Source organism: Gymnoscopelus microlampas (assembly GCF_963454915.1).
Source record: "Gymnoscopelus microlampas genome assembly, chromosome: 7".
NCBI lineage: Eukaryota > Metazoa > Chordata > Actinopteri > Myctophiformes > Myctophidae > Gymnoscopelus > Gymnoscopelus microlampas.
The window spans coordinates 29,701,810-29,713,080 of NC_139944.1; the positions used below are offsets into that span (position 1 = coordinate 29,701,810).

The 11,271-nt window shown below is 41.6% G+C and overlaps 2 protein-coding genes across 3 annotated transcripts in view; both read right to left on the reverse strand.

Moving 5' to 3' along the window:
- The window catches only part of LOC311048370 (paxillin-like), a 43,662-nt gene extending 42,713 nt beyond the window's left edge, over window positions 1-949 (reverse strand). Inside the window, exon 1 of one of the 2 annotated variants that reach the window (XM_084061624.1) lies at window positions 744-947. In XM_084061624.1, coding sequence (XP_083917750.1) covers window positions 744-756 — 13 coding nt within the window. In that variant the 5' untranslated portion in view covers window positions 757-947. Of the gene's footprint in view, window positions 1-743 lie in introns of both variants that reach the window. The other variant, XM_084061623.1, reaches the window with a different exon arrangement.
- A 5,850-nt stretch (window positions 950-6,799) lies between these two features.
- Window positions 6,800-10,545, reverse strand: LOC311049096 (myosin regulatory light chain 2, ventricular/cardiac muscle isoform). Its single transcript, XM_084062555.1, has 7 exons — window positions 10,486-10,545; window positions 9,734-9,826; window positions 8,712-8,787; window positions 7,822-7,926; window positions 7,622-7,700; window positions 7,411-7,459; window positions 6,800-7,182 (listed from the first exon to the last, which is right to left on the reverse strand). Exons 1-7 carry the CDS (start codon window positions 10,486-10,488, stop codon window positions 7,078-7,080), a joined length of 510 nt encoding a protein of 169 aa, XP_083918681.1. The 5' UTR covers window positions 10,489-10,545; the 3' UTR covers window positions 6,800-7,077.
- Window positions 10,546-11,271: the final 726 nt, after the last annotated feature.

An 11,271-nucleotide genomic window follows, 5' to 3' on the forward strand; every position in this document is an offset into this window, starting at 1 on the left:
ATGTACTTAGTTACTTTACAGCACTGGCCATAAGCCATTGTGTTGTTGGTCTTATTCCTGCAGGTAGGAGCACACCAACCAGCAGTAACATAACAATTCAATCTTTAATTCAGACCCAGGGAGATCCATATCGCAATTATACAACACAATTAAAGTAACCACTGCTGGACAGCAATAATCTGAAGCGAGTATCAGTAGTAGGTAGATCAGCACAGCAGCCACCATAATGGCTGAAGTTTCACCCTATCTCTAGGCTATATTCGACCAGAATGGTCTCTAGAGAATAAGAATAACTTCACACAAAACCACAAGTATCAGTTTTAACACAGCTGCAGCAGGGAACCCGGCGGTCCATTACGTTATACTCGGATACGAGCACAAACGGAAAACAAGCACACGTCACACGTCCACAGCCTCAAAGCAAAGCACTCTCACTTTAAAGATGTTAGATGTTGAAAACACCAAGCTGAAGCTAATCATCTAATGAGGTTCCTCTCTCTCTCTCTTATGCGTCGCTCAGTCGCCCAGTCCGCATGCAGGGCCTGTTTGTCCAAGAACCATTATGTTGTGGTCGAACCTAACCTTTATACGTTATGTTGTCAAACTAAAGCTGCTGTGAACACGCCTGAAAGACTCGGGCGGGTTTTAACAAACCACAGCTAGCAGCTCACACAGCATGCCCATGTTTGTCCAGAATGTGAGACATTTTGTGGAATCCCTTCGGATATAATATGCGAACTTACCTAAATCATCCATGGCACCGCCGGAAATCGTTTCAAGAGAAAGGGGAACCCGGGATCTCTGGTCTGTTGTTACTGGGAACAGTGGGGGGCTGACTGGCCGGGTTCTATGGCTCTAATAAGCAGATCCCAAATCCCAGATCTCTCCACTGAATGCGGTTAAGTTTTCAAGTTCCCTACTCCTCGATGAAACGGATCCGTCATCAGACACACAGCTCGCCCCCATCCGGAGCCTCCAACAAGTTTACACATCATCATCCAGTCTGTCTGTGACTGTGGGCGGGGCGACACCTAGCGGCCATTATGCACATTTGCGACATTTCTGGACAGAAAGGGGTTTCAACTTTGAATACTTTATTAGAAGTTTGCAGAAAAAAAGCACATGAAAGTACAGTTCCACCACTTCTAAACTACACTAGTTACAAAGAACAAATACTCAAAGACGCACCATTGTGAGTTGGGGAGACTATTGTCCTAATATGCAACAAACTAAGTTTGACAAACTAGCCTACTTTGGAGTGGGACATTCTGCATAATGAGTACTTTCCACTTGGTACTTTAAGTACATTTTGATACCAATACTTGCACTTTTACTCAAGTGGATTTTGAATTCCGGATAAATGTAGTACTTCCACTATCGTTTTGTGATTTTGGCAAAGAGCAATATGCACAGCAGCCATATTGGATAGAAATTGGTCCTCTTCCTTACTTCCTTCACAGGTGTTACCATTAATGATACTAATGAAGGTTCTGTTCCATTTAGTGTAGCACAGTGGTTCTCAAACTTTAATTTCAAGGACCCCCATAACTCCGAGAGAGTACAAAATGGAACCAAATGGACCCGGGAGGGTCCATCTGGTTCCATTTGTACACTCTCAGAGTTACACCCCCGGACCCCCTCAAGGAACCATGAGGGTCCCTGGACCACACTTTGAGACCCACTAGTGTTTCCAGTGAGCCAACATGCACAATATCAGCACCCTGACTCTGTTTGACCAGAATGGAACAGAGCCTTCATCATTAGTATCATTGGTAACACCTGTGAAAGGAAGAGGCCCAATTTCCTTCCAATATGGCTGCTGTGCATAGAGCCTAATGCATGGTGCTGTTAGTTAGTGTGAGCAAACGTGACACTTTGAACCAAACCCCAAAGCATCATTCAGGACAAACCAAACACATGGATGAGATAGTGGTATCATCATCACCTGACCCACACATGCATGGTTCTCAAAGTGGGGTCCGAGGACACCCCATGTCATGTGTCCTTGAGGGGGTTCCAGGGGGGGTTCGGGTTCCCCATCAGTTTAACCATTCTAACCCTAGTTTATACTTCGGCTATTCAAAAATAGCCAAACTTCAAGCTCACAACACATTGATTGTGGTCTTGTAGATCTGCTATTATATCTGCACAAAATCTTATGTAGGCCCGCGGCCTAATACATATAGACCAGTGGTTGTCAACCAGTGGTCCTTGGGGAGGTACCAGGCCAGGGGGTCCCCAGCGAAATTAGTTAACATAGCGTCACAATCATTTTAACCATTTAGCTTTGGCTATTCAAAAATAGCAGATATACAAGCTCATAAGTGCCACGCTATGAGCTTGTAGATCTGCTATTTTTGAAAAAATCTTGAAAATGTGTGCATATCTTTGAAAATAATATATGTTTTTGAAAGCCAACATTTTTAACTCAAATCTTTACTTCTAGGGGTCCCTGGCACAAAACATTTTGAGATGGGGTTCCGCGGCCAAATGTATATCAATTTAGGGGTCCTTGGCACGAAAAAGGTTGAAAACCACTGACCTATCATTTGAGGGTCCGAGTCCGACCCGCATGCAGTGGAAAAACCTCCTCTGCCATTTTAATTCAGCAGAATGACCACTAGAGGGCGGTCGTGTATTGTGGTCAAGATATAGCTGACACACAAGTCAATAAATGATTTATTCTTTCCCTATCCTTTATTTAACACGCGTGAATCACATTGAGATGTCCTTCTCTCTTTCAAGTGGTCCCTGGGGCCTTTTCAGCAAAGCCCTTCTTGACACAGTCATATATAGATACACATACTTGGTGCCCAGTACAACCATTGTCTTGTACTGCAGGCCACTGAACCTTGCTCAAGGGCACTGCAACAGTGGGTGTTGGTTCATCACTTCCTCTCATAGATTTTCCCTGCCATTCCGGGGAATCAAACCAGGAAAGCGTGCTCCTCTACTAAGCCTATTCTTGGAGGACATTTGAATCCCGTTTTATATCAGTCACAAAACTATTTTCTAGTTTTAGCATAGAATGTAGCCAACATAATATTAAGGTTAACACAATAATTGCATCTTTAGAAGAAAAAAAACGGTAGTGTTGGTGTTGCTATTGATTCTATTTACATGCGTTTGTATGTTTCTGCCCCAGAATGATACTATGCCTGTGGAGCTGGAGAACAGCAGATATGATGAGCAGTGTAATACAGTCAGCGGATAGAGCTGGGGGTGAGTCCTCTCCTACAGCATTTTCAACTGTTTTATCTTTCTCATTATTATGTTTATGAGTTTCTGATGTATTGGGTGGCAGCTCAGGAGGCTCAGGAGGAAGAGTGGCCGCTTGGGAATCTTGGGAAGGTTCCTGGTTTGATCCCCAGCTCCCCCGGGGTTGTGTCGAAGCGTCCTTGAGCAAGACACTTAACCCCTAACTGCTCCTGCTGAGCAGGTTGGTGTATTTGACACATTATTATTAGAAAGTGATAAGTGTGCAGCGCCTGGTCAGTTTTCTATGTTGCGGTTTCAGTGTTGTACTACATTTTCGGTTCAGCTGGAAGCGCGCCACAGCCTAGCCAACTCCCTGGAGAAACAGCAGCGTACATTGTTGACCTTTTTGCCAAGATGAACTGTGACCCCAGCATCCATCACTCAGTGAAACCCAAATCAATGATGACAATGTCACACAGTTCATCAGTAGGTGGAATGGACTAATTGTAAATCCCTCCCTTTAATGGAGCTGGCCTAAGGATAAATGCACAGACAAGTTCCAGTGGTTTTACTTTAAGTAAAAGTATCAATACTGCAATGTAGAAATACTCCAAGTATCCAAGTAAAAGTCTGGAATTGAAAATTTACTTGAGTAAAAGTACACAAGTATTGTCATCAAAATGTACTTAAAGTAGAAAGTGCTCATTATGCAGAATGTCCCATTTCACAAGTTTTCAAATGTATAAAATGTATACAAATAATTTGAAAATAACAGATCTACAGGCTCACAATGCGTCGCATCGCGACGCATTGTGAGCTTGTAGATCGGCTATTTTTAAATGGCCGAAATGTATACAGGGCTGAAGTGGTTAACGTATGTTTTGTAATAATAATTGTTTTCAAATAATTGTAGTGGAGTAAAAGTACATACTACTTAGATACTTTACACCACTGCGGCAAGATAATGTGGTCCTGGCAGTGGCTCAGGAGGTAGAGTGGCCGCTTGGAAGGTTCCTGGTTGACTGGGAGCCCTGTGTAAGCCACAGTGTGCTGACTTTTACTTTTTGATTTGCCTCGATCCCTGGCTCACACTGGGTTTGTGTCAAAGTAGTCTCTGAAGCCACTACAACTCTCACACAATCTTTGAATGTGTGACAGGAGTTGTGACAAGAAGCTGTCATCTGTCATTTCCGTTCATATAAACATATTTTTGAATTTCCATTTCTGCTAAACCGGAAAGCTAGATAGGATTAGAGCAGACTAATTTGATTTAGGCCACAGTAGGACTTATTTACGACACTGCAAAGGCGAAACATAAACGGGGTGTGTGTGTGTGTGTGTGTGTGGGGGGGGTTATCCGCTTTATTTTCTTCACACTTTTAAGTGCTTCTGAAGTACAGACTGTTAGGCAGAGGCATTTGAAATATTGTGAGAGAGCGTGTCCTTGAGCAAGACACTGAACCACGGCAGTTCCCGATTAGCAGGTTTCCACTGCCATTGTTGGTGTGGGAAAGTGTGAATGTTTGTGGGAGAATGTAATGCACATTGTAATGCCATCTCATGAAGGCCTTATTGTAGGTCAAAATGTTACCTCTGTTTTCAATATAACGTGACTAAAAAGGGTTTTAGCTACTGTGAGCAAGAGCTGTGCCTCTTCCATGTCCTGATTGGTTACTCTTGCTCACAGCCGTTTGAGCAAAATCTTCTCTTGTCCTACCGGAGACTCTGCCGGTCATCAAATGATTGCCTTAGGAATGCGTCAAAAAACAAGGTTTCACGCCACGGGTTAGCCTTCAATGATAGAAAATATGTCATTTTTTGGGTGAACTACTCCTTTAACATCAAAGTGTCTTGTTTAGTCTCTTCAAGTTAATTCTTGTATTTGTTATAGACTGACATGGAGCCATGGAGCCATATTATGCTGTAGTAGCTAATGAACTCTGATGTTTCAATACTTTTCCTCTGTGCAAAAAGGCAATCAGATCTATGTAATATAGCTGAAATGATACATCCGAGCAGGCAGCAAATCCTCCGCTATAATTACTCTGCTATAATCTTCAATCAGCATTGAACACAGCAGTCGACATTCAACATGATCTCAAAATGTGGTCGTAGTTATTTGTGGCCTCTAAACCATGTTTTGTGTCACAGTAGGGGAGCAGATATTGGACTGTCTGGCAGAGTTTGTGTGAGTGCATGTGGTGCAGAGACAGCAGACCAAATCCCTACGTGCCCCCTCTACAAAAACAAGTGGTGCTTCATCTCCAAGTTTCGCTGATCAGACACTGTAGACACAGCCATCCTACTATTCAGGTCTGGGTGTTAACTCAGAGTGTTGTACAAATCTAGCCAAATGGATCCCTACACTTTATGAGTTATAAATGGATAATTGGACACTGATGATTTGACAGTGTACTATATGTATATATTTAAAGCAGCATTAGTCCCATGTCTAGCATCAGTGATGCTGAAAACAGAAAATTAAAGTCTGCACCCACTGTAGCGCCCTTTTGCAGATAATAATCATGTACAAGGTACGTTTTGATTTTGATTACTATTTTCATATTCAGAGTGGAACGTATAATGGTTTGTTAGAATCAGACTTGTGCTATTGGAAATTCACTGTCCTCATAACATTTTATTCTTATTATTTCCCTCTTTTTCAAATTAAAAGGGGAAAAATAACATTAACTTCATGACTAATGCGAGTCCATTTGTACTGCACCTAAGAGACCACAGTAACTACAGGAATACCAAGAAAATGATCATTGATCTGTGACTGTAGGTACAGTTAAGGTCAGGGTGTTAATGTACTATTTCTCCCCTGTGTTCCACTCCGTCAATGGCCATAATCTATTCCCAGAGACTGTTAAAACAGGGAGGATGAGCGCTCATATGTCTAAGTTGATCCAGGCACTTATCCCTTTGCTGCCAAACCTCCCACCCATTTCCCTATCCAGAAACAATGCTTTACTCTGGGGCTGACATATCAGACTGCCCTCTGCAACCTCTTGCCGGGTACAACCGGGGATTTGCGTCCTCCTGCCAAGGTCTCTGAATGCAATGGGTTAGCATGGGCGAGGATCACGTTGAAGCATCCCATTGTGTGTCTGGAGCCGTAACCCATGGTGTAACCTTACCCTCTTCAAATCATCACTGCACTAAAATAACAACAGGGCTTTGTCTTACTAAACCCCCTCTCTCTAGGTAGCCAAACATTTGATGCAGGCAGATGCACACCCAAACACAATGCATGCTCATAAAAGGCGTCCATGTTCTGAATTTATCTTCAGGGGATACTAATGTACTCCCTATTCTCTTAAGTGCAGACATTGACTACTGTACATGGAATTTGAAGTATACGGCGGGGCATACCCATGTGTTCTACCACTAATCCTATTGTTCTAGAATCAGCAGAGAGAGGATCACATTCTCTACAACACTGGTGATCTGCCCCCCCCCCCCCCCCCCCTTCTCTTACTAGTGGCACATCGGACGAAATGTTCCAAACATCAAAGTGGAACATGTATTTCTACTCCCTACAATCTTTTAAAAAATGTATATATATATAAGGTGGACATGCAGAAACATAGATGTCCTCTATGAAAAAAATGGTTTTGGATTTATTGAACAAGGGCGTATCATAAAACATGAGTAATCCATTCAGTCTTGGGTGAATGTAGAAAAATGATGGTACAAGGCTTTGTCGAAATTTTGTCCATCCTCTTGGCTCGTGGCTGATGGTTTAGAGAGAAGCAGCATATAAGGCAGTAAGGGAGTTGTATATAGAAACAATATAGATGAGTAAGTTATAGTCCGTATTGCCTTTGAAGGCAAGGGGCAGGTGTCAAGCCACAGATCGGCTGGATATGCGTTGTCTTACTCCTGGTCCTTCTCTTCTCCATGGGTAATGATATGAACCAGGTTCTTGTAGTCCAGGTTCCCTGCTACGTCAGGGGGGAAGGCAGCGAACATCTGCTCCATCTAATCAATACAACACAGATGTTAAAATCGCATTGATCATGTGAACCATGCCTCAGAAATAATACATCCAGTGTAGCTGCATGTATCATTGCGGGTTATAGAATGTCTGTCTGATGTTGCATGAGTACTGTACATTAAGCTGAGGTCATTATTGCATAATTTGGATTGTCTCACACACTGAGCAATGTGGGTAATTATAAGAGATTGATGTGTGATAAATGAACTTACTTCTTCAGGAGTGAATCGGTCTGCTTGTGTCGTCAGCATCGATGTTACGCTGGACAGAAAATGAGTGATAATAATTATATACAGTTGAAGATACATTAACACCATTTCAGGCTTATAGAGTGTGTCATCTTTTGCACTGCAGACTGCAGTATATAACACTTCTTTGAATGAGTCAAGCATGTGTGGGAGAAATGTGTGTTAGGCAACTTACTAGTCCTTCCTAAGCACTCCTTTCCCTTCAGGGTCAAAGACTTTGAAAGCATTTAGGATGGTCTCCTCTGGGTCGGCACCTAGATGTGTTCAAATGCTGGTTACAATTGTGGAAACGCTGTAAATGTATTGGAGGTTCTTCCCTGGAAGTTTCAAATCTAATTTCCTCCACAGATTTTCTCTTGCTTTCTGTCCTGATACCTTTCAGCTTCTCTCCAAACATGGTGAGGAAGACGGTGAAGTTGATTGGGCCAGGGGCTTCTTTCAGCATTTCATCAATCTCTTCCTGCTTCACATTCAGCCGCCCTGTAATATGAAGCATTCTGTAAAGCCTGATTTTTTTTCCTTCGTATGACGGTGTAAAGATCAGGCCAAAAATAGCCAATCTACAAACTCAGTGAGCTTGTGGTTCTTGTATTCAGTTCTGCTCCATCAAGTTTTATTTCAGATTGACCGTATGTCTTCTGTATTTCATATTATATTTCTCATTAGAGGTTGATCTTTGAGGACTGGTCATTACAACATATATCAACACACATTTTATACTAGATTCAATTCAGGTGGAAAGTAACTACTGCAGTACTACTACAGTACTGTACTCAAGTACTGTAATTAAGTACAAATTTGAGATATTTGTACTATTTTCTATACTTTTACTTCTACTCCACTACATCTCAGAGACAAATATTGTACTTTCACTCCACTACAATTATTTGAAAACTTAAGTTACTAGTTACTTTGATTACTGTATTATTACAAAACATACATTAACCACTTCAGCTCTATCTAAACTTTGGCTATTTGGAAATAGCCGATCTACAACTAGCCGATCTACAAGCTCACGCGTTGTGAGCTTGTAGATCTGCTATTTTCAAAAGATTTTTTTATACATTTTAGACATATGATAGGGGGCTTGTGAAATTGGATATTCTGCATAATGAGTACTTTTACTTTTGGTACTCTGTTTATTTTGATGCCAATACTTTTGTACTTTTACTCAGGTAAATTTTGATGACCGGACTTTAACTTGTAACTGAGTGTTTCTACATTGCAGTATTGATTCTTTTACTTAAGAAACCACTGTAACCCACCCAGAGCAGCGAAGGTGTCCCTCAGGTCATTCTTGTCGATGAATCCATCTCTGTTCTGGTCCATGATAGTGAAGGCCTGACGTCAACACACAATAAAACATTCAACCCACTTAGTCAGAATGAAAATATATATCCGTTCACATTCCCCTGTTCTTCCTCTGAGTTCCATCTTTATTATAGATGGGTGCATTTTAGTATTTATAACCTGACAGTCCCCATGGGTTTAGACTGGCATTCAGGGTATGTCCAGCAGTTTATCTGAAGCCTAATCACTGATGACACAGCCTGGAGTGTCTGGGCACCAGCCACCCTCATACCGTCATACCACAGGCCTCAGTGCATTCATGCCAGGGACCACACCACAGACAGGTGGGAATATTTGGACAATGAAGAATGAAGATGACAGATTTGTTCCATTTTATGACTTGCATGAATATTCATCTATCTATCTATATACTGTGTATACCGGTATTTAAACCAAAGGGGCAATGATCAGGGGTCATCGCCATGCTGGCTTGTGGTGGACATTTGACAAAATTCTATTTTTGCCATGGACATACAATATAGACAAACACATAAAGAGCTAGCCCTAAATGACCATTACAGGTCTGTAACTCTGAGTGTGTACAAATGGACATTTGTACATACTCAGAGTTATGGGGTCCTTGAAAATACAATGTTTGAGAACCACTGCACTCATTAGCTAATGTGCCATACAATACATAGTGTCATAGTAAATCAGTGGCATACATATTCTGAAGAAAACCTGGAGACTGGCATTCAGTAATTGGGTGTTATAATCAAAATAAGAACATTATAATGGTGTGTAAAAACAAAATCAAACATTTGGCACAGACCAGGCCAAGTCTTGCCACGGTACGGACATATTGATGACCCCTGGCAACGATAGAGCTGTTCCACCCTCTCAAATATATTGTTAGTGAACAAGAAGAATTATGATTTAGTGGTATGGTAAAATGCCAAAGAACATCAAGCTGTGAGCTGGATGGTCTTTCTCTCACCTCCTTGAACTCTTGGATCTGGGCCTGCTCAAACATAGAGAACACGTTGGAGTTGGCTCCCTCCGCTGTCCTCTTCTTGGCTTTCTTAGGGGCCTTCAGGCAAGACAAATGGAAATTAAATAGATGTTGCGACCAAATGGACAGAAATACGTTTGATATATACGTTTATATGAATAAGCTACATTGCATTGCATTAGTTAATTAAACAGTAATTATATTGCGCCAAGACCACCTCATTAGCCTCCTGAAGGTATGACTGTTATCAGTATGTGAGCTAAATAGCAAATAGGCAATCAAATGAGCTCTCTACTACTATGAAATTCACACGAAAGACACACTGTTATGCCTAATTTATACTAAGTCATATGATGGTGTTGCTTGCAGAAAATAACAAGATATTCATAGTAATGCTGCCATGCAATTATTATAAATTAGGCTAGGATGTGTTCAAGGATGTGTACAGCCTGCACACAATTTAGAATCAATTAAAAATCAGAACAATACAACTAATTAGTAATCACTGAGGTCTTAGAAGGAATAGCTTACATGTAAAACTACACCTTTTGCGATTAGCATCTTGAAACATTTAGTTTCCAATTGCTTTCATTGATTTAGTTGATCCAAACATAGATTCAAATATAAATTATATAAATCTGCAGATAACGTTGACAGTATTTGATTCAATAGTGTTCCAAAAGCATCTCCAACAGAGGGTTGTCCTGTCTGTAACAGTCAGTAATAGTTACACTTACCATGGCTGAGACAGGCAGGGGAAATCAGGAGGACGATGATGACTCCAGTGAACAATGGGGAGCATCGTGGTGGCCTTTTGTAGCCCCCAATCCTCAGCTCTACTGGATGATATTTATAAACCATGCCCTCTTTAGGAAGTGGCAGGTAAATTAGACCCACTCTTCATACATGATGTGTACACAAACCACAGACAGACATGTACTGTGAATACAGCCCTCCTCTTGGGGCCTACAATCCCCAGGTTGACATTGGCTCAAAGGGCTGGTTTAGAATATCAAGAGGCTCGTTAAAGGTTAAAAGACCGTAGAGTGCTTTAAAAGTCTCCCCCCTCCTGTCTGTCTTGTTGGACTATTAGAGGTATCAAGGGCTGGGAGTGAAAAAAGATTACATCTACTGGACTGGACACCCAAGCCTCCCCATCCAGTTGTTTAACATTGATGGTTTTACTTCCTGTGATTGAAACTTAAATAGCCAATGAATCAGGTAAGGCTTCTCATTGTGATGTCTTTAACAATACTAACAGTCCACCTGTGTCCCTGTCCTTTGATTTGAGCTGATATGAGATGTAACACAGCAGTTACCAGCTCGTTAAATCTAATTTATTGACCTGTCAGCGGAAGTGCAGTGGCTGCCACTCTAAAAGTTGATGACTAGTCACATCGCTCACATGCTTATCTGCATGAACGGCATTTACAACTCCCACCTTTCCCTGGCACTGGCATGGAACACTGCAGCACCCTATAAATCTACAAATATCTACTGTACCTGTATGCCTCAAGTTATAG

What these genes read in the sequence shown, in the direction of transcription:
- LOC311049096 (XM_084062555.1), bottom strand. An exon ending in AGATCCAAGAGTTCAAGGAG is followed by an intron (nt 8,788 to 9,733) that starts GTGAGAGAAAGA and finishes TGTTGACGTCAG; the next exon opens with GCCTTCACTATCATGGACCA. An exon ending in GTTTGGAGAGAAGCTGAAAG is followed by an intron (nt 7,701 to 7,821) that starts GTATCAGGACAG and finishes GAACACATCTAG; the next exon opens with GTGCCGACCCAGAGGAGACC.